Below are 22004 nucleotides of genomic sequence, written 5' to 3'. Positions count from 1 at the left end.
AGACGTGGCTCAGTGGTTAAGAGCACCACCTGCTCTTCCAGAGGTCCTGAGTTCAATTCCCAGCAACCACATGGTGGCTCACAACCAACTATAATGAGATCTGGTGCCCTCTTCTGCAGATAAAGCACTCATATACAATAAATAAATTTAAAAAAAAAAATCCTCCTGCTGTTACAGCTATGTGCTTTTTGTTTGGTTGTTTGAGGTTTTGTTTTTTTGAGAAAGGGTATCACTGTATCCCAGGCTGACCTTAAGTTTTGAATTCCAGATCTTCCTCCTTGGCCTCCCCAGTGCCCCCGTAAGTGCCAGGGGCTGAATCTACAGCATCCCACATGCCAGGCAAATGTCTTACTACTGAAACAACGAGCTACGTAACAGCTTCTTTTTCTTTTCTTTTGACAGTTTCACTAAGTTGACCTGGCAGGCACCAAGCTTGCAATAAACTGACTGACTGTCTGGGCCTTCACAGCAGTGAGGATTACAGGCCTGTGCCACCAGGTCCAATTCTAGGCCAGTTTAGCACACATCTGTGTAACTCCAGGCAAAGAGAAATACTGCCGATTGCTGTTCATCCTGCTTCCTTATGGCCCCGGAACCATCAGCCTAGCGCCTACACTAGCCACAGTGAATAGGCCCTGCCATATCAGTCATCAACGCAGAACACACACTGCAGGTTTGTCCACAGGTCCATCTGGTAGGGGCATTTCCTCAACTGAGGTTCCTTCTTCCCAAATGACTCTGGCTTGTGTCAAGTTTACATACAACTAGCCAGCACAGGCAGGAAGGTTTGTTTATAGTTCTTATAAGATTTTGTGGGGATGGGGCTGGAAAGATGGTTCTGAGGTTAATTAAGAGCACTGGCTGTTCTTTCAAAGGTCCTGAATTCCCAGCAACCACATGGTGGCTCATAACTGTCTATAATGAGATTTGGTACCCTCTTCTGGGCTGCTGACAGACAGAATGCTATGTAAGTAAAAAACAACAACAAAAAACCCAAAGATTTTGTGGGGCAAACTTGGGCATGATTTGTACATGCCTAGAATGGAGGAGGAGGAGAAAGAAGATGAAGATGAAGAAGAAGAAGAAGAAGGAGGAGGAGGAGGAGGAAGAGGAGGAGGAGGAGGAGGAGGAGGAAGAAGAAGAATTAGAAGAAAAGAAAGAAAGAAGAACGAACATCCAAGCACTCAGGAGGTAAAGGCAAGAGGATTCTAAGTTTTTTTCTTTGTGTGTATTATGTACCTACACATGTATGTGAGGGGGTTCACATGCATGTGGAGGTCAGGAAGATGTTGGATGATTTCCACCTTTGTATTACTTATTTCTATTGCTGGGATAAAACACCACGACCAAGGCAACTTTAAAGAGTTTATTTTCACTTATAGTTTCCAGAGGGTCATGTCTTGCACTGCACGCAAGAAGCCGGCAGGATCAAACCTGCCCCTAGCACCATTAGTACCACTCTCCTACAAAGCCACATCTCCAAAGCCTCCCCAAACACTGCCACCAATTGGGAACCAAAATTTTGAATGCTGGAGACATTGTGGCGGTGTTTCATTCAAACCACCCCCAACCTTCGGGTGGTTTTTGTTTGTTTTGAGTCAGAGTCTCAAAACCTGAGCATCTTCCAAAATAAATGATTATACCATAGGTGACTTGGCCAGTCCCACCTACTGAGTGTGTGCACCTGCTGGCATCACAGTTCCAAATTCTACTAGAATTCAGCTCTCCAACTTAGTAAGATTAAAGAATTGCCCAGAGCACACCACAGTAAGGAGATATACCCAGGACTGCTCATCAGTGCACATTAACTGGCCCTGGATAGACAGTGTGTTAGCAAACTCCATCTCTCATCACGAATAGAAGCTATACCAACGTGTTCAAGGAACACGGTTTACGCTGCCCAGTACATACAAGAACCCTGCAAAGTTCTTAAGATAAAAAGAGGGATAAATTATATCCTTGAAAGGAGCCTGAAATTACAAACGAGACATATGAAAACCACCCACACAGTGAGATGAACTGATATAAACAGACCTGGAAGGAGAGGCACGGAAAGGACTTCCAGGACAACTGGTATCCGTTCAGAGTGGAGCTCTCTAGCCAGGAGGGAACGGCAGGGTGTGCAGTCTACACAGGGAGGATAAGCAGCGCAGTGGACCCATCACCCTTCCGATCCTGCTGAGGCACGAGGCTCACTGTAGGCTGCGGCCAGATGAGGCTGCAGAGATCCTGTCTCAGTAAAACCTCCAAATTAACCAATAACAAAACCTGATGCTGGGCACCTTCTGTTCCCAAGGTGCTGTTTTTTCTTTTTTTCTTTGTTGGCTTTTCGAGACAGGGCCTCTCCATGTTAGCCTTGGCTGTCCCGGACTCCCTTTGTAAACCAGGCTGGCCTCGAACTCACAGAGATCCACCTGCCTCCGCCTCCCAAGTGCTGGGATTAAAAGCATGCACTACCATGCCCGGCTTGGTACTGTGTTTTCAACAATCCTTCCAGAAGCAGTCTGAAAATGGTGGAGGTGGGGGTGGGGTGGGGGGTGGGGACGGAGGGGTGGGGTGGGGGGGGCGCGGAGTAGTCCATGGAAGGAAGGGCATGTGGTCTGTACAAGAAACAATCAAGGGAGCTTGCTATTTGAGGGGCACTAACAGAAGCTTTGATTTCTGGCTTCACTGGGTAGGTCATCAGCAGACGGCGGTTCCAAAGCATCTTAAATTATTCCTAACTGCCAAGCTCGGTGGCACATGACTATAATCCCAGCATTCAGGAGGCAGAGGCAGGTGGATCACTGTGAGTTCGAGGCCAGCCTGGTCTACAAAGTGAGTCCAGAGCAGCCAAGGCTACACAGAGAAACCCTGTCTTGGCCACCCCCCCCCCAAAAAAAGTTACTTCTAACTACAAAACTCAAGTTTTGCCTGCCATGGTAATGTTTTAGGTTTTTTGTTTTGTTTTGTTTTCTGAGACAGGGTCTCAGAATCCGCCTGCCTCTGCCTCCTGAGTGCTGGGATTAACAACGTGAGCCACCACGCCCGCGGGCTCTCTGCCCCAGTAATGTTAGCCTTGTGAACTTGCAGTCCCAGCTACGAAGTTCAAGGCCAGGCTGGGCACCAAGGAGGGCAAAAAGGACAAAAGCCATTGTGTCTGACTCTAGGATCTCACTGCTTCTGGGCCATGGGTGCGCGGATCAGAAAAGGGCAGTTCTAGGAGTGGGTAAAAGAATGGCCGCTTGTGATTTCTCTCCGGAGTTGCTTCCCCCAGCATGGAAAACTTTAAGTCAGCCTCCTCCCATTTGCTCCCACGTTGCCAAGTAAGAGTCACTGCTCAGAGGGAATCCTTCAGAATGGCTGCGCCAGGGCCGGCGGGGTGGCGCACGCCTTTAATCCCAGCACTCAGGGTTAGGGGAGGCAGAGGCGGGTGGATCCCTGTCAGTTCGAGGCCAGCGTGGTCTACAAATTGAGTCTAGGACAGCCAAGGCTACACGGAGAAACCCTGTCTCAAAAAACCAAAACAACAACAACAGAATGGCTGGGCCAGACGGAAGTTTTCAAATGAACCTGCAAAATTAGGGAGAAGCCCAAACGTCCCACACAGACATACACAGGAACAAAACGAGGGAAGCGAGGGAAGGTGGTGCGTACCTGTAAACCTCTGAAACTCTGAAAGAGGAGACTGAAAGACGTCGAACTGGAAGTCAGCAGGAATTCCAGGTTAAAACAAACCAAACACCAAAAACCTACTTTCTATTAAAAATAGAGCTGTCAACCCGCCCACCTTGCGGGGTGAGGCGGCAAACTGCAGGTGCACCTCACCCAGCTCCCGCGTTGTTTATTGCTGACACTGACCGGTCAGTGCCACCGGAAGGCCTCGGAAGGACACTTTTACCAAGGTGTTTGAGGGCACCTGTCCCCTGGCGTGGGAACGCCACGTAAAGCCCCGCCCCGTCCAGGTTAGGGGCAACTTTCCGCGCCAGGTCCCGCTTATAGCCGCCGCGCTCCCACTCTCCGGCCGGCCGTCTCCAGCCTGGGGGCTCAGGGCGGCCCGGCCCGCGCGAGCCCCCGTGGGAAGCCGCCCGCAACATCGGCAAGAGCATCCCGGAGTTCCCGGCTCACAGGAGTGGAGCCTTCTCGGCTTCCCGGAGCTGAGGTCCCCGTCGGCGAGGGCGGAAGTGGTAAGCTGACGTGTCCGGGCTGCGCGGCTGCTCGCCGGCAGGACCACTTGCATCGCCCGGTGGCTCCGGGAGCGAGCTAAGTGGAGTCCTTGGCGGGGCGGGATGGCCGGCGAACCTGAGCTCATCCGGGAGCATTTGGGCGAGCCGAGTGTGGACGCGGGCGGCGTCGCGGCTGCCGCGGCGATCAGGCGCAGCGGCAGACAACCCCGAGGAGGTCGGTCCTCAGGTCCTCGCCAAGCCTACCGCTCCGGCGCCGCTCTCTGGAAGACCCAGGCAGAAGCCCAAGGGCAGCTACGGGGGCCCGTGAGGCCGCTGGCGCCTCTTTGGCCAGCCCGTACCTTGCAGTGAGGACCCCGGAGCTGCGGCGGGTGCCTCTGCCGGAGCTGCGAGCCCTCCGGGCGTTGCCATAGAAACGGGTTGGCGCGCGCAGCAGAGGCCCCGGGTGGCCGGGGTTTGGCGGGGGAGGAGGCCTCGAGGAGGCGTGAACCCCGGGTTGGGAGTACTATTGAGGGCACGCCAAGACCTCTGTCTTTGGGGGTAGAAGTTGTGTGGTATGGGGATCTGGAGGCCAACGGGAGGAGGTGGAGCCAGTGGGCGCTTGGGAGAGCAGACCCGGGGCGTCAGGGTTTGATTCCTAGTTTCTGTAACCACAGGATTCCCCCCAACAGGTTCTGCTGCCTTAAGGATGACAGTCCTGGGGCAGCCTCGAAGTTGGAGCCGCCAGTGTTTTCCAATCCTGATATTGTTGCTGGGCACGGGCCATGGGCCAGGGGTGGAAGGTGTGACACACTACAAGCCCGGTGACCCTGTCATTTTATATGTCAACAAAGTGGGACCTTACCATAACCCTCAGGAAACTTACCACTACTATCAGCTTCCAGTCTGCTGTCCTGAGAAGATCCGTCACAAAAGTCTTAGTTTGGGTGAAGTACTGGACGGGGACCGAATGGCCGAATCCTTGTACGAGATCCGCTTTCGGGAGAACGTGGAGAAGAGAATTCTGTGCCACATGCAGCTCAGTTCTGCACAGGTCAGCTCTCCCCACGTTAGTTCTCAATTAGCCCTCCTTGCCAGGGCCAGGCAGTGCCCCGCGTTTATGGTACCTTTATGGAAATTATCTGTCTGGCCTCTAACCACAACCCAGTGTACTTGCTTAGATGCTCAAAACTGACTCTTCGAGATTACACGGATACTGAAATGCAGAACTGATTCTAGAACCCAGGGGCTCCTCACTTGGCCGCACTGGTCCCAGGAAAGACTCCTTTGTCTTTCCATACACCGTACTTCCTAGCCTTCCCTGCTACTTTTTGGTTTGTTTGTTTCTTTAGCAAATCCTAGCACTTTTTTTTTTTTCTTCTTCTTCTCCTGAGACGGGTTCTCTATGTAGCCTTGGCTGTCATAGACTCATTTTGTAGACTAGGCTGGCTTCAGACTCACCGAGACCCATCTGCCTCTGCCTCCCAAATGCTGGGATTAAAGGTGTGTACCACCATGCGTGGCTTTCCTGACACTTTAAAAAAAAAAAAAAGTTTATTTTATGTACATTGGTGTTTTGCTTGTATATATGTTGAGTTGTAGACAGCTGTGAGCTGCCAGATGGGTCCTAGGAATTGGACTCAGGACCTCTGGAAGAGCAGCCAGTGCCCTTAACCGCTGAGCCATCTCTCCAGATTCCAGTCTTTTGTTTTGCTCCACTTATTTTTCTGAGACTTTGTCCTACCAAAGTCATGCTTGTGCCTTTTGGGCTAATATACCAGAATCAGTCAGTGAGTGTCAACGGGGAACAGCGTTGTCCCCTGAGGGACTTTGGCAATGTATAGAGACATTCTGTTTTGGTTGGGTTGGGGGGGGAGTGTTGTTCTAGTTTCGCTTGATTATTGAGATAAGGTCTTACTGTGTAGCCCAGGCTGTCCTCAAACCCAGCATCATCCTTCTAAGTGCTGGGATAACAAGGATGTTCTACACCAGACCCCACGCACGCGCGCACACACACACACCACTCCCAGACAGGGTTTCTCTGTGTAACAACAGCCTTGGCTGTCTTGGAACTCACTCTGTACACCAGACTGGCCTTGAACTCATGGAGATCCACCTGTCTCCGCCTCCCCAGTGCTGGGATTAAAGGCAGGTGCCACGGCAGCCAGGCTTGACTATATTTTCGATTGTCACAATTCATTGGTACTATTGCTGTGTAGAGATTGAAGAAGCTGAATCCTGCAATGCGCAGGTCAGCATTTCCCTACAACACAGAATCATTCAGCCCAAAATAAGAATACTGCTGAGTTTGAGAAATACTTATAGCTCTGAGAGGCTCTGTGTAACTGACTCGTAGCTTGTTCTTGTAGGTGGAGCAGCTGCGCCAGGCCATTGAGGAATTGTATTACTTTGAATTTGTGGTAGATGACTTGCCAATCCGTGGTTTTGTGGGCTACATGGAAGAGAGTGGCTTCCTGCCACATAGCCACAAGATAGGCCTCTGGACACACTTGGACTTCCACCTAGAATTCCACGGAGACCGGATTATATTTGCCAATGTTTCGGTTCGCGATGTCAAGCCCCACAGCTTGGATGGGTTGCGGTCCGATGAATTCCTGGGCCTTACTCACACATACAGCGTGCGATGGTCTGAGACTCAGGTGGAACGGCGCAGTGACAGGCGCCGCGGGGATGACGGTGGCTTCTTTCCTCGGACCCTGGAAATCCACTGGTTGTCCATCATCAACTCCATGGTGCTGGTGTTTCTACTGGTGGGTTTTGTGGCCGTTATTCTAATGCGTGTGCTCCGCAATGACCTGGCTCGGTACAACCTAGACGAAGAGACCAGCCCTGGAGGTTCTGGTGACGACTTTGACCAGGGTGATAACGGCTGGAAAATTATCCACACGGACGTCTTCCGCTTCCCTCCGTACCGTGGCCTGCTCTGTGCCGTGCTTGGTGTGGGTGCCCAGTTCCTGGCCCTTGGCACTGGTGAGGGGAAATGAGTTGGTCTCAGAGGGCAGCAGATGGGTTATTAGGAAAGTTCAGTGGGTTCCCCTTCTGTTCAAGGTGAGAGAAAAACCTAAGGGGACCGGTAGCTCTAGTGAGGATGTGTGGGTCTTCCTCATGGTAGAACTAGGAAAATGCTATCGCTTGAGGAACTGGGTCAAAGGGGATGATTGCTCTGATGCTGAGAAGAGATGCAGACCTAACTTGAGCTTTCCACTACCACCGCGTAGGCATCATTGTCATGGCACTTCTGGGCATGTTCAATGTGCACCGCCATGGAGCCATTAACTCGGCAGCCATCTTGCTGTATGCTCTGACCTGCTGCATCGCTGGCTACGTGTCCAGCCACTTCTACCGGCAGATTGGAGGCGAGCGTTGGGTGTGGAACATCATTCTAACCACCAGTCTCTTCTCCGGTAAGAACGTCCCCATTTATTGTGGGTCTGCCTAGACTTAGGAACCAAGGACAGACACATCATAGGTCCTGGGGTGGAGTCACAGGGCAGGGACTACAGGGAGAATTTTTTTTTTTAAGAGTCATTTATTATTATGTACACAGTGCTCTGCCTGCATGTATGCCTGCGGCCAGAAGAGGGCATCAGATCTCATTATAAGTGGTTGTGAGCCACCATGTGGATGCTGGGAATTGAACTCAGGATCTGGAGAAGGGACCAGTGTTCTTAACCTCTGAGCCATCACTCCAGCCTCTAAGGAGCATTTTAAAAATATTTATATTTATGAGAGTTTTGCCTGCATATATGTATGTACAGCACATGCCTACAGTGCCTATGGAAGCCAGAAGAGGATGTCTGATTACCTAGAACTGGAGTTAGAGATGGTTGTGAGCTACCACGTGGGTGCTTGGAACTGAACCCAGGCCCCTCTAAGAAGAGCAACTGCTTATAACAACCACTGAGCAGCCTTTAATTACAGCATTCCAGAGGCAGAGGCAGGTGGATCTCTGTGAATTTGAGGCCAGGTTGGTCTACAAACTGAGTCCAGGACAGCCAAGGCTACACAGAGAAACTGTCTTGAAAAACAACAACAACAAAGTGGCTAGACACTGCGGTTAGCATTCCTTATGCCCATTCTTATTTAATCCTCACAATAACCATATGACATAGGTAATACAGTCCCCTACAAGGGGGTCTCCCTGTGGAGCCCGTGTGAGCATTAACTCTGTTATAGTCCCCCCTGCCTCAGCCTCCCAGGTTCTAAGGCTCTAGGTGTACAACACCTTGCCTGGCTTCAACCATCTGTGTGTGTGCTCTGGTGCTGGTGCACACAGACACTTGTGTGTGTAGAAAGCAGAGGGCACCTCAGGTATGATTCCTCAGACACTGTCCACCTCTGTCTCCATGCCCCAGTGCAGAGGTTACAAGCATGGAGCCAGGTGTGGCAGCACACACCTTTATCCCAGCACTCTAGAGGCACTCGGATCTCTGTGAGTTCAAGGTCTCCTGATCTACATCTTGAGTTCTAAGAAAGTTAGGGCTACATAGACCCTGTCTCAAAAAAAAAAAAGGCATGAGCCACTATACCTAGCTTTTTTTTCATGTGGGATCTGGGGATTGAACCTAGGCCCTCAAAAAAAAAAAAAAAAAAAAAAGAACTTAGGCCCTCATGATTATAAGCCAAGCACTTTACCAACTGAGCCATCATTACTCAACTCCCTTAAGTAGCATTTACTTATTTATGATTTTCCAAGACAGGGTTTCTCTGTGCACAACAGCCCTGGCTGTCCTGGGACCAGGCTGGCCTCCAACCAGCCCATGCTAACCTTCAAGCCAGATGGCCTTCGCAGAGACGGTTATAGTCTGTGTCCTGACCCTTATTGTTTCCAGTTTGATGCATGTGGTTTATATCCCCTCACACTTCACATCTGAAGCAGTGGCTTTCTGAGAACAGGTCCTTAACCTGAATGACTGTTTCATGTTAGGGATCATCAGTGCCATGGCAACACAGGTTTCTGTAGGCAGGTGGATTTGCACCACTCGCAGACCATAATGAAGCAACCGCCTTAATTCTTGATGGCAGTGGGTGTCGGAAAAATAACGAACAAGGAACAACAAGCTATAAAAGGGTCGCGGTGAATTCAATCCGCTCTGCACATCTGGGAGCATAGGTGGGCCCTGTGAGTGTCAGGCTGCTGCATCCCTTTCCCCTTTAGGTCCAGTCAGACTGGGGTGTCACAGGGATGTTGCTCCTACTGCTGACCCTCCTTCCTGCAGTGCCTTTCTTCCTGACGTGGAGCGTGGTGAACTCAGTGCACTGGGCCAATGGTTCGACACAGGCTCTACCAGCCACTACCATCCTGCTGCTCCTGACAGTGTGGCTGCTGGTAGGCTTTCCTCTCACTGTCATTGGAGGCATCTTTGGGAAGAACAACGCTAGTGCCTTTGACGCACCTTGTCGCACCAAGAACATTGCCCGGGAGATCCCACCCCAGCCATGGTACAAGTCTACTGTCATCCACATGACCGTTGGTGGCTTCCTGCCTTTCAGGTATCTTCACGTCCTACGGTGGCCATCACTCTTGGGGGGTTTGGTTTGGTTTGGTTTGGTTTGGTTTTGGACTCTAAAGGATTTTGGTTTTTTGTTTTCTGTTTTGTTTTATTTATTTATTTGAGACAGCCTTTAAAACTTAAAATTCATGGGCTGGAGAGATGGCTCAGAGATTAAGAGCACTGACTGCTCTCTCAGAGGTCCCAAGTTCAATTCCCAGCAATCACATGGTGGCTCACAGCCATCTAAATATGATCTGATGCCCTCTTCTGGCCTGCAGTTGTACATATAGGCAGAGCACTCTATACATTAAAAAACAACAACAAAAACCCCAACAACAACAACACTTAAAATTTGCTGGGTGGTGGCGGTGCATACCTTTGATCCCAGCCCTTGGGAGATAGAGAGAGGCAGGAGGATCTCTGTGAGTTCGAGGACAGCCTGGTCTACAGAGTGAGTGCCAGGAGAGGCAGGGCTACACAGAGAAACCCTGTCTTGGAAAAAACAAAACAAAACAAAAAACCAAAACCCTTACCATTCTCCTGTCTTGGGTGCTTGAATTACAGATGTGCATTCCCCTTTGTCATGTTTTTAAAAAAATATTTATTTATTATTATGTATGTACACCTGGCATGTACACCTGCATGCCAGAAGAGGACATTAGATCACACTGTGAGCCACCAAGTGGCTGCTGGGAATTGAACTCAGGACCTCTTAAGCTCTGAGCCACCTCTCCAGCCCTCCTTTTCAGGGTTTTGCTCAGCTTTCCCTTTCCCCACCTCAGCTCTTTAGATGGTTCTGTCTCTAGTAGGAATAAGCTTCAGCTAGTTCAGATATGAGTGTTTCACATGAAGTTCTCGCACTCAGCAAACTGAAAGAGCCATCAACTGGGCTTTAAGCCTTGCATCAGTGCTGTAGAACCAGTTTCTCTTCAGTGTTGACAGGCATGTAGAGCTTAAGGCCTGTTTGTTTACTCATGCAGTTTGTTGTATACCTTTTAAACAGTACAAAAGAAAACAAATAATATAGTACTGTTCCCTACCCCCTTTTTCTTACTTACTCCTTTTCTGTAGTACTGGAGTGTATGTAGGCCCTCGTGCATTATTTGGTGAGCTCTCTACCGCTGAGCTGTATCCCAGCCCTTTTCAAGCTTCCACTGAGACAGTCTCACTGTTTTCCAGGCTGGCCTGAACTTGCTCTGTAGCCCAGATTGGATTTGAACCAAATTAGCAGTCCTCCTTCCTCAGCCTCCCAAATAATAGTAGTGGTATAGATATATGCCACCTGCGCTAGCTACTATCTCTGCTTTTGGCCGGTCAGGGAAATGACCACAAAATGAGAGCAGCTCGTCTCAGACAGAAGAATCCCCAGTGGCCTTAATCTCCACAGTGACTGCAGCGTGGGAAGGCGTGGCCCCACGCAACGCTAAATGCTGTGTGTTGTCTCTTCTCTTCACAGCGCCATCTCTGTGGAGCTGTACTACATCTTTGCCACGGTCTGGGGTCGAGAGCAGTACACTCTGTACGGCATCCTCTTCTTCGTCTTCGCCATCCTGCTGAGCGTGGGGGCCTGCATCTCCATTGCCCTCACGTACTTCCAGTTGTCCGGGGAAGATTACCGCTGGTGGTGGCGCTCCGTGCTCAGTGTGGGCTCCACTGGCCTCTTCATCTTCCTCTACTCCGTTTTCTACTACGCTCGGCGGTCCAACATGTCAGGGGCAGTACAGACAGTGGAGTTCTTCGGCTACTCCCTACTGACTGGCTATGTCTTCTTCCTCATGCTGGGCACCATCTCCTTTTTTTCTTCCTTAAAGTTCATCCGTTACATCTATGTTAACCTCAAGATGGACTGAGTTCTGACTGACAGAACTATTGGTCTTCTCGTGCTTTCATCATGCTCCATTGATTTCACTTGATAGCTTCTCTTCTGACTGAATTGTGTGATGGCATTGTCGCCTTCCTTCCCCCTCCGCCCCTAGGACCTCCCTTCTTTACAGAGGACCTGGAAATTAAAAATCTCTATTAGATACGGAATATATATTTGAAGTTTTTAAGTTGCCTTACGTTTTGGTCCTGATTTTTTTTTTCTTTTTACAATTATTAAAATAAAGTTTATTAAGAAAAAGGATCGTGTAGTTGGAGGTTTTGGTCTACTTATAGAACTCCGGAGCCTGTTGTCAGTGCACGGTTCCTTTGAAAACCGAGTCCCCTACTGCCGCACAAGCTCTGGACTCTAGGGAACTGTCGCCGCGGGGAACCCGCGTTGCCGGGGGCTCTGTTTCTGTGGTTTGGCGGGTGTTCAGCCGGACGGAAGCCCAGACTGACGCCAGCCGCCAGCCGCCAGCATCCCGCAAGGAATTTCCTAAGGGAAGTAAGCTGAATCACCCAGGCGACTGGAGAGACGCAGAGTAACGCCCTTTCCGCCGGAAGTTGGTGTCCGAGTCTCCACGTGCCGTTCCTCCCCCTCCCCACCCGGCCCTGTAGCGGCGGCGGCGGCGGCGGCAGCAGCAGGAGCAGGAGCGGCGGCGGCGGCCCGGCTGCTGCCATGGAGCCTGCGGAACTGGAGAAGATCCTGAAGGAGCTGCTGCTACCTGACACCGAGCGCATCCGCCGGGTATGGGCAGGCCGACCGGGCTGGGGGGGGAGGGGGAGGCTGCGGGAAAGGCCCGGTCCTGACCCCCCAGCCTCCCACCAGGCTACGGAGCAGCTCCAGCTCGCCCTGAAGGACCCTAATGCCTTGCCCGCGCTCTGCAACCTGTTGGCCTCAGCGACCGACCCTCAGGCGAGTTAACCTGCGCCTCCCTGCCGAAATCCTGAAATCCTCCGTGCGCCCCTGGGTCCCGCCCCAGCCTCCGCCCCCTGCGGTTTCAGTCTCTTCTTCACCTTCCCGCTGCCTGCGATGCTCACTTGCCTGGCTACCTCTCCTCACCCTAGATCCGCCAATTTGCAGCGGTCCTGACCCGCAGAAGGCTTAATACCCGCTGGCGACGTTTGGCTCCTGAGCAGCGAGAGAGGTGGGCTAGGTCGGCGACGGGAGGGGCCGGGCCTAGTCGACTTTTTGACAGGCCCGGGTACCAAGCGTTTGCCATCTGTCTTCCAGCCTCAAGTCTCTGGTCCTGACAGCCCTGCAGAAGGAGCCGGAGTAAGTGCGTAGCATCCTCTCTTGGGGGTCCTAACTGAATTTTGGGCTGAGGTCCTCCATCTTCCTTTCCAGCCCCCAGCTGGGGACTTAGGAAGCCTGTGAAAACTAAAGTTTTTTTGAAAATGATCTGCCAAACCCAAATCGGAAAACAGGCCTGAAATTAAACATGGCCAGTGAGGCTGAACGAACCAGATCGCAACGCCACCCTCCTTCTTTCACCCCCAGCTGTTGTCTTACGGGGATCTGTCTTAGGAAAGCCCGTGCTCACGCGTGGATGCTCATCTTCTGCCTTCCCTTTGAGGCCGGGGCATTGTTTGTAAGGGAGGGTAGCGAAGGGTCTTTATGGCTAAATGAATCTCCTCTCTGCAGGCATTATGTGAGTGTCAGCTTGGCCCAGCTCTCAGCCACCATTTTTCGAAGGGAAGGCCTGGAAGGCTGGCCTCAGTTCATGCACCTCCTGCAGCACAGTACCCACAGTTCCCACAGCCCTGAGAAAGAGGTACAGCTAGGGCGCTGTTGGCAGGGAGGCGGGGCTTAGGGGAGGCGGGGCTGAGAGGCGCTGACCATGGGAGCTTGTCTCCTCTCATCCCCACCCCCACCCCACTCCTGGACAGGTGGGGCTTCTGCTACTGAGTGTGGTGGTGTCATCCCAGCCTGAGGCGTTCCACCCCCACCAACGGGAGCTCCTTCAGCTTCTGGTCGAGACTCTGGGTGAAGTAGGCTTCCCTGGGGTGCTCTTCTACTCCCTGCGCACCCTGACTGCCTTGGCCCCCTACCTCAGGACTGATGACGTGGTGAGAGTCACTGGCAGCTCTGTAGCTCTCGGTCTTCCCTGCCCTCACTTTTAGAGGTTCTGGCCCAAGCTGCCGCAGCGTCTTAGTCTGCCTTCCGTTCTTCCTAACAGTTGAGAGGGATGCTGGGGTGGCTGGGCCTGGGTGCTGCGCCTTCTCTTTAGATGGCTACTGTGAGGGAGCTCGCTGCCATCCTCTGGGCCCTGGGATTAGGCTGCCCGTGCCTTCTGTGATTGAGCTCTCCCTGTGTCTTCCAGCCTCTGGCACGGATGTTGGTGCCCAAACTCGTTATGGCAGTGAGGACTCTAATCCCCTTAGATGAGGTGAGGACAGGTTGTGGTGGTGGGGGGGCATCTCCTTTTGAAAGGAAAATGGAGGCGCATCCCTACCTGTGGCTCCCCTACCTTCCAGGTAAAGGCCTGTGAGGCCCTGGAGGCCCTGGATGAGCTGCTGGAGTCAGAGTTGCCTATCATCACTCCCCACCTCTCTGAGGTCCTCACGTTCTGTCTGGAGGTAAGCCTGGGCAGGGTGCTGGCCCAGCTACTTGGTTTACTGTAAGTTTTCTTGCTTGTTCCTGATTTTTGTTAGTGTCTGTATAGGTGGCTAAGAATGTGGCCCTTGGTGATGCAATTCGTGTCCGTATTCTCTGCTGCCTCACTTTCTTGGTTAAAGTCAAAAGTAAGGTAAGTACCCTCTGGGGTGTCCTGTTGTCGCCACCCTCAGTCACATAGTCCTTCTCAGGCCCTGGCTTAGCCGTCTGTCCCTGCCGAGGAGATCGGGAGCCTCTGGCAGGGCTCCTTGCGGTCGGCAGGTTGGCTGGCAGTGTTGTCACGAGCCTGTTCTGAGGAGATGCTCAGGGACAGTCCTCTCCTCTTAGGCCTTGCTGAAGAACCGCCTCCTGCCGCCCTTGCTGCACGCCCTGTTCCCTGTTATGGCTGCTGAGCCGCCTATGGGCCAACTGGATCCTGAGGACCAAGATTCTGACGATGACGAGCTGGAGATTGGGCTGATGGGGGAGACTCCCAAGCACTTTGCTGTACAGGTGATCTGCTTGTCCTCTCATCCCCATGACCAGATACCTAAGAGAAACACCGTAGAAGGGGGGTGTGTTGTCATGGCGTCAGAGATACCAGGCAGAGTGGGTCAAGTCATGGCAACAGGAAGCAAAGCAGAGCAGTTCACGTCATGGACAGGAAGCAGAGAAGGAAAATACAAAAAGGAGCCAGGGCAAGATAACACCCATAAGGATATGCCTTTCCCCCCCTCCCCCCAGCTAAGCCCTGCTTCCTGCCTTGTGCTGCTCTTCCTGACGGCGCTAGATTGTCAATCCATCGAGTGATTAGCTCTTTAGGTGGGCGTCCTGCTGTTCATTGTAAGCTCTAGGCCAGTCATCACAGGTGGATTGTGGGGAGGTGTTAAGCGAGCGTCGGAGGTTAGAGACGGAGTTACAACCTCGCTGAATGTTTTCAGGTTGTGGACATGCTGGCACTGCACCTTCCCCCCGAGAAGCTCTGTCCCCATGTGGTAAGTGTGACTCTGTTGGTGTTCCCAGCCCTGCGTGGGTGTAGCCCCCTAAAGCCAAGGATGTTTGGGCACAGATAGCTGTGATGGTCAGGGCCTGTTGACTTAAGTCGGCAAGCTCTTGCTGGGCTTTCAGGAGTGCGCCGTGTCCTCCCCTAGATGCCCATGCTGGAAGAAGCCTTGCGCAGTGAGGCCCCATACCAGCGCAAAGCAGGCTTCCTGGTGCTGGCTGTGCTATCTGATGGTGCTGGTGACCATATCAGACAAAGGTACTATATTCACTTCCTGTCCCAGGGCAAGGTGAATCACATCAGGAGGATGCTGGCAGTCCTGGTACCCTAGTTTCAATTTAATTGGTTTCATTGTTTGTTTGAGACGGTCTCACTCTGTAGCCTTGGCTGGACTTGGAACTTTGGAGCTGAGATCTGCCTGTGTCTGCCTCCCCCGTGCTGGGACTAAAGATGTGGATCACCACACCTGGCCCAGCTTAATTGATTTTTGATTTTTTTTTTCCCCCATCTGTTTTGAGACAAGGGTTCTCTGTGTAGCCCTGCTGTCTTGGAACTCTTTCCGTAAACCAGGCTAGGCCTTGAATTCAGAGATCTGCCTATCTTTGCCTCCCAAGTGCTAGGATTAAAGGGTGTGTGCCACCACGTCCTGCTTAATTGTTACTACTATTAATTAGCCATGATGTTTGCTGCCTTTCAAAAGTGTTCTCGTTGGAAGAGAAATGGCTCTCCCATGACAGTTCCCACCAGCCAGTGCCAGAGAGACTTCGCCATTTTCAGGAGGAATAAAGAGGATGATTGAGACTAGGGTTCTTTTTATTTTTCAAGACAGGGTTTCTCTGTGTAACATCCCTGGCTGTCTTGGAACTCACTCTGTAGACCAGGCTGGCATCAAACTCGCAGAGATCCTCCTGCCTCTGCCTCCCAAGTGCTGGGACTTGAAGCGTGCTCCACCGCCACTGGGCTGAGCCTAGGGTTCTTAGGTCCTCCCCCTCAGACCGTGTTCTTCTGTCCTGCCCCATTCAGACTGCTATCCCCACTGCTGCAGATCGTGTGCAAGGGCCTGGATGACCCCTCACAGGTTGTGCGAAATGCTGCTTTGTTTGCCCTGGGGCAGTTCTCAGAGAACCTACAGGTCAGCAAAGCTAAATGCACATGGCTACCACACCAGAGAACCCCCCACCCCACCCTACCTTAAGGCGGGGGACCCCGTCCCGTAAACTTCATCTCTTCACACATGGTTGCTGCCATTGGTGCTCAAGGACGTGCAGTGCAGGTGAGCCTGACCAGGCTCCTGCTTGCCTCTCCCCCAGCCCCACATCAGTAGCTATTCTGAGGAGGTGATGCCGCTGCTCCTTTCCTACCTGAAGGCAGTGCCCACGGGGAACACACACCACCTGGCCAAGGCCTGCTACGCCCTGGAGAACTTCGTGGAGAACCTCGGTAGTGATGCCAGCGGAACGCACAGGGAGGTGGGAGGGGAGCAGCGCATGGACTGAGGGAGGCACAGTGTGCATCCTCCTGAGTTGCTGCCTGGTGGGAAGGAGGTGTGGAAGGGTCGCACGGACTGTCAGGCTAAAGAAGGTGGGTTTTGCAGAAGGTCAGAGGCCTGGCTTGGCTGCTAAAGAAACTTTCCCACAGGGCCCAAAGTGCAGCCCTACATCCCAGAGCTTATGGAGTGTATGCTGCAGCCTCTGAGGAACCCCAGCAAACCCCGGACCAAGGAGCTAGCTGTGAGCGCCATAGGGGCCATCGGTGAGCAGAAGGACCAAGAGGCGAAGGTGTAGACTGACCCCGAGGCTGTGCTAGGCAGTGCCCCCTTCCTACCACCTCTGACTCCGTTCCGTCCTGCAGCCACAGCTGCTCAAGACTCCTTGCTGCCCTACTTCCCCACTGTCATGGAGCACATCCGGGAATTCCTGTTGACGGGCCATGAGGACCTTCAGCTTGTGCAGATCCAGAGCCTGGGTGAGTGAGAGGCTTCCACGCAGGGCTCCGCACCCCGGAAAGGCCGGCGTTCCCCCAGACCGCTGCCTGAGCACCCCCAGAGCAGTTGGGTGTCTTCCTTCGATGAAAAGGTGTTTTCCGTGTTGTGCCCAAGAGCAGGGTAGAGTTCTGAATGCGTTCTTCCACTAGGCACCCTTGTGTTTACTTCCCGTGTCAGTGCTGGCTGAGCTCTTCTCCCACAGAGACGCTGGGGGTGCTGGCACGAGCTCTGGGAGACTCCATGAAGCCCCTGGCTGAGGAGTGCTGTCAGCTGGGGCTGGGGTTGTGCAGCCATATTGATGACCCTGACTTGCGGCGCTGCACGTGAGTGACCCTTCCTCCTGCCCCAGCCTTGCCATCCCAGATACGAATCCTTTAGTTTTGGACACAGCCAGGTTTCCTGGACTCCCCCATTTTGTCTGTCAATAGCAGGCAGCACCGAACAGATTCCCTCTACCTCTGTCAGGTACAGCCTGTTCGCAGCCTTGTCGGGGTTAATGGGAGAGGGCCTGGCACCCTACCTGTCTCAGATTACCACGCTCATGCTGTTGTCACTGCGATCCACCGAGGGCATTGTGGTGAGCAGAGGTTGGGTATACTGGGCTGGTTAGACCAGGGTGGAATTTATCTCCTGGACACACCTGAGCCGGAGTCTTGAGTCTGCTTTCGTCATCTAGCCTCAGTATGACGGCATCAACTCCTTCCTTCTGTTTGACGATGAGAGCGAAGAGGAAGAAGAGGAGGAGGATCTCATGGATGAGGATGTGGAAGACGAGGAAGACTCTGAGATCTCGGGGTAGGAGGAGTGCTCATCTCTCAAGAATGTAGATTTTTGAGCCAGATGGGGTGGCGCACGCCTTTAGTCCCAGCACACGGGAGGCAGAGGCAGGCGGATCTCTGTGAGTTCGAGGCCAGTGTGGTCTACAAAGGGACCAGAACACCCAGGGCTACACAGAGAAACCCCGTCTCAAAATAAAAAAGGATACATAGGCTTTCATTCTGGGCATGGCCCCAGTGCTGGCTCTGCTCCTGCTGGTACCCACTGCCCCTGCCTCCCCACTGCTCCCTAGGTACAGCGTGGAGAACGCCTTCTTTGATGAGAAAGAAGATACCTGCACTGCCCTGGGGGAGATCTCTGTGAACACCAGGTGAGTACCAGACCTCCTGCGGTGCTGGGAACCACACCCAGGACCCCTTCCCACTGCCGCGTCTCTCCATAGTGTGGCCTTCCTCCCATACATGGACACCGTCTTTGACGAGGTCTTCAAACTGCTGGAGGTACGTTAGTGAGTGGGCTCCTTAAGCTCCAGTTGGGGTTGTCTTCACCTGGCACGGACCAGGCCCACGCCTGCCCTCTTGGTTCCAGTGTCCTCATCTGAATGTGCGGAAAGCAGCTCATGAAGCTCTGGGACAGTTCTGCTGTGCGCTGCAGAAGGCCTGTCAGAGAAGCCCTTCAGACGCCAGCAGTGCTGGTGAGAAGACGACACTAGCAGGCTGGGAGCCCTGGGGAGTGGCAGGGCCTAACTGAGGCTCCCGCCGTTTGTGTCTTCCAGCTCTGCAGCGTTCCTTGGCTCGGCTGCTGCCGTCTTACATACAGGCTGTGAAAGTAGAAAGGGAACGGCCAGTGGTGATGGCAGTGCTGGAGGCCCTGACAGAGGTGCTGCGCACCTGCGGGCCTCTCACGCTGCAGCCCCCTGGGCACCTCAATGATCTCTGCACCGTGCTCAAGACTGTGCTGCAGAAGAAGGTGAGAGGGGAGAGGAGCTAGGGGAAGAGGTGTAAGGCCCCAGAAAAATGGGTTGTCGGAGCCTTTAAGTCTGGCTCTGCCTACCTCACCACCACTGTGGAAAGGAGAAGGCAGGAGAGCCCACACTCAGCTGAACTACATCCTCCACAGACAGCCTGTCAGAACACTGAGGAGGATGAGGATGAAGACGATGACCAGGTGAGAGCTACAGATAAAAGGGGGCTAGACAATCTGGGTAGTCCTGCAGGGCTAGCAGTGGGCAGTGCCCTCAGCCGCAGGAAAGAGAAGTTGTCATTTTGAGAATGGTGCCACCCTAACCCCAGTAAGGCAGTGAGGAGTTCAGAGAAGAGAGGCGTGCACCGGGGCAGGGTTAGGAGTGATGAGTGGAAGGCCTCGGCTGTACCAAAGCCATCGTGAAAATGGGTCAGTCTGTGAGGCAAGGGCAGCCCCAGGCCCACCTGCACCAGTGGATAGCAGGGCTGGGAGACGCAGCCACAGAGCTGCCCCAGGGCTCTAACTCCTCACCTGGCTGCACAGGCAGAGTACGATGCTATGCTACTGGAGCACGCTGGAGAGGCCATCCCTGCCCTGGCAGCCGCAGCCGGAGGCCACGCCTTCGCTCCATTCTTTGCCAACTTCTTGCCATTATTGCTGTGTAAGATGGTGAGTGCTCTGTCCACCTGTGCCCACCCATGCCTGTACCCTCCCAACTCTCCCTCCATGCCAATTTGTGCTCCTTCAACCTGCCCTCCAGAAGCAGAGCTGCACAGTGGCAGAGAAGTCCTTTGCTGTGGGAACACTGGCAGAGTCCATTCAGGCTCTGGGCTCTGCCTCAGCCCAGTTTGTGTCTCGGCTAGTCCCTGTGCTGTTAAACACTGCCCGGGAGGCAGACCCTGAGGTGCGGAGCAACGCCGTCTTTGGGCTGGGCGTCCTTGCAGAGCACGGGGGCAGCCCTGCTCAGGAGTATCCTGTGCTTGCAGGAGGGAAAGATGGGGTTGGAAGTGAGCCCAGGGCTGTGGTGAGGTGCAGCTGCAGGATGCAGTCGACCAGTGTGTGTGTGTTCCTTAACTGTGGCCCAGCCACTTCCCTAAGCTACTGGGCCTCCTCCTGCCCCTCCTGGCAAGGGAGCGACATGATCGGGTCCGTGATAACATCTGTGGGGCTCTTGCCCGCCTGCTGATGGCCAGTCCAGCAAGAAAAGCAGAGCCCCAGGTAAGGGCGAGGCATCAGGTGGGGTAGGGGCTTAGCATGGTGGAGGGGACAGGACACATGGGCCTGAGACATCTGTGCATCCAGGTGCTGGCTACCCTGCTACATGCCCTGCCCCTGAAGGAGGACATGGAGGAGTGGGTCACTATAGGTCACCTCTTCAGCTTTCTGCACCAGAACAGCCCTGAACAGGTAACTCTGCTGCTGGAACTCTTACAAGGAAGTGTTAGGCTCCAGTCTAAGGGACAGGCAGAGGAGATGTCACTTGTAACTGACGCATGATGAATTTCAGGTGCTTTTAGACACTCTGTGCTCTCTCCCATCCCCAGGGGGATTCTCTGGACCCTGGCTGTCCTGGAACTCACTGTAGGCTGGCCTCAAACTCAGAGATCCGCCTGCCTCTGCCTCTCAACCACTGGGTGTGCACTACCACCGCCCAGCTGACACTCTTCACTCTTCAAGTTTTCATTTTTCCTGCATCCCTGACTGGCCTCATCTTGTTGCATAGCTGAGGATGGCCTTGAGCCCTCAGTTCTCCGCCTCCCAAGTGCTGGCATTGCAGGCATGCACTACTGTGCCTAGTTTCAGCAGTGCTGGGGATCAGCCGAGGTCTTCATGGGAGCTAGCAAGCACTCCACCAGCAGAGCTACGGCCCCAGCTGCTCTTTTCCCTTTTGTCCACAGAGTTGGTAGATAGTCTAATGATATGTCTCTCTGGGGCTTGTCCTCTTGTGCTAAGCGAGCAGTCACAAGTTTCCTAGGCTGACTTCTCAGGTCAGGGCTAGTAAAACAGTTCCCTAGGGAGACCTGGTACTGCTCACCACCCCACCATAAATAGAACCTGCTTTCAGATGGATTCTGCATATTCCAACTACTTAGGTTTGGACCTGTGTCCCAGTGTCCTATCATTCCCTTTGTTCTGACGTGTGTGTGTGTGTGTGTGTGTGTGTGTGTGTGTGTGTGTGTGTGTGTGTGTGTTGGGAGAGCACTGGGATGCTGGGTTTTGCTTGGTCTTGAAGCTGTGACTGTAATCTGCGGTCACACACCTTAACCTCTAGAAAGAGGTTGTTACGGTGTTTCCCCGTTGCTTCTCGGGCTCACAGTTGTGTGGGTGTCAGCTCAGACAACCCCACAGGCTCTTCTCGCCTTGGTTTCAACCCCCTACTCCAAGCCCTGGGGCCCAAAGCCGTTACTGCTGATAGTGCCTCAGTTAACCAGTTCTTTCCACAGGTTGCAGATGTGGCTCCGGAGCTCTTGCGCATCTGCAGCCTGATTCTGGCCGACAGCAGGATCCCGCCAGGTGAGGGTGACAATCGCAGCTAAGAGCAAGGGAAAATGGCGGCAAGTGGGGCTCAGGGCTTGGGGACAACATGGATGTAGTGACTGAGCCTTCGTTTGCCTCTCTCCGCTCTACCCAGACACCAAGACAGCACTGCTGCTGCTCCTGACATTCCTGGCCGAACAGCACACCGACAGCTTCCATGCAGCCCTGGGCTCGCTGCCTGCTGATAAAGCTCAAGAACTTCAGGCCATGCTGGGCCTCACTTAGACTGTAGGCTACAGCTGGGTCAGAGGGCCTGAAGACTACCTGTCAGCCCAGGTCCAGCTCACCTCACCAAAGACTCTGTCTATTGGAAGCCAACCGTGCTTGCTGTCTTAACAGGGGTGTCTGGGGCTGGATCTATGACAAGCAGAGGTGTGACATCATACTGTAATAAAGGCAGCTTGTTTTCTGCGTGGACACTAGCTGAGAGCGTCAAGGCTAGAGGTATGCACTCAGAAATGAGACAGGCAAGGGGCTGGAGTGGCACAGATTCAAGAGGGCACACTGTCCCTGTAGAAGACGGGAGTTCGGTCTTAGTGCCTACACTAGATGGCTCAGAACTGCCTTGAACTCCAGCTCCAGAAGGTTGAACTCCTCTGGACTTTCCAGGCCACTGTACTCA

The 22004-nt window shown here is 53.2% G+C and overlaps 2 protein-coding genes across 4 annotated transcripts; both read left to right on the top strand.

Annotated features, from left to right (window-relative positions):
* The first annotated feature begins 4210 nt into the window (after positions 1-4210).
* Tm9sf1 (transmembrane 9 superfamily member 1) lies at positions 4211-12107 on the top strand. 3 transcript variants are annotated; one of them, XM_051143124.1, is made up of 6 exons: positions 4211-4380; positions 4835-5196; positions 6512-7133; positions 7382-7567; positions 9383-9656; positions 11115-12107. In XM_051143124.1, the coding sequence occupies exons 1-6, from the start codon at positions 4269-4271 to the stop codon at positions 11506-11508; spliced, it is 1950 nt and encodes a 649-aa protein (XP_050999081.1). In that variant the 5' UTR covers positions 4211-4268; the 3' UTR covers positions 11509-12107. The 3 variants fall into 3 exon arrangements, with proteins under 3 accessions (XP_050999081.1, XP_050999083.1, XP_050999082.1); XM_051143126.1 differs by lacking the exon at positions 4211-4380 and adding an exon at positions 4383-4500 and having other exon boundaries at positions 11115-12106; XM_051143125.1 differs by lacking the exon at positions 4211-4380 and adding an exon at positions 4404-4582 and having other exon boundaries at positions 11115-12106.
* Positions 12108-12200: 93 nt separating this feature from the next.
* On the top strand, positions 12201-21799 carry Ipo4 (importin 4). The gene is made up of 30 exons (XM_051143127.1): positions 12201-12269; positions 12351-12437; positions 12590-12669; positions 12756-12797; positions 13167-13296; positions 13412-13591; positions 13846-13911; positions 14000-14101; positions 14188-14271; positions 14466-14630; positions 15059-15112; positions 15269-15378; positions 16144-16252; positions 16431-16560; positions 16759-16872; positions 16972-17085; positions 17307-17427; positions 17570-17681; positions 17781-17899; positions 18174-18251; positions 18324-18381; positions 18470-18575; positions 18657-18850; positions 19001-19048; positions 19388-19513; positions 19605-19813; positions 19930-20062; positions 20147-20251; positions 21289-21358; positions 21477-21799. Exons 1-30 carry the CDS (start codon positions 12201-12203, stop codon positions 21605-21607), a joined length of 3246 nt encoding a protein of 1081 aa, XP_050999084.1. The 3' UTR covers positions 21608-21799.
* The last annotated feature ends 205 nt before the right edge of the window (positions 21800-22004 follow it).

Source organism: Acomys russatus, chromosome 3, assembly GCF_903995435.1.
Source record: "Acomys russatus chromosome 3, mAcoRus1.1, whole genome shotgun sequence".
Lineage (NCBI taxonomy): Eukaryota > Metazoa > Chordata > Mammalia > Rodentia > Muridae > Acomys > Acomys russatus.
Note: the sequence above shows the minus strand (reverse complement) of the source record. Positions and strands in the feature narration are given on the sequence as shown.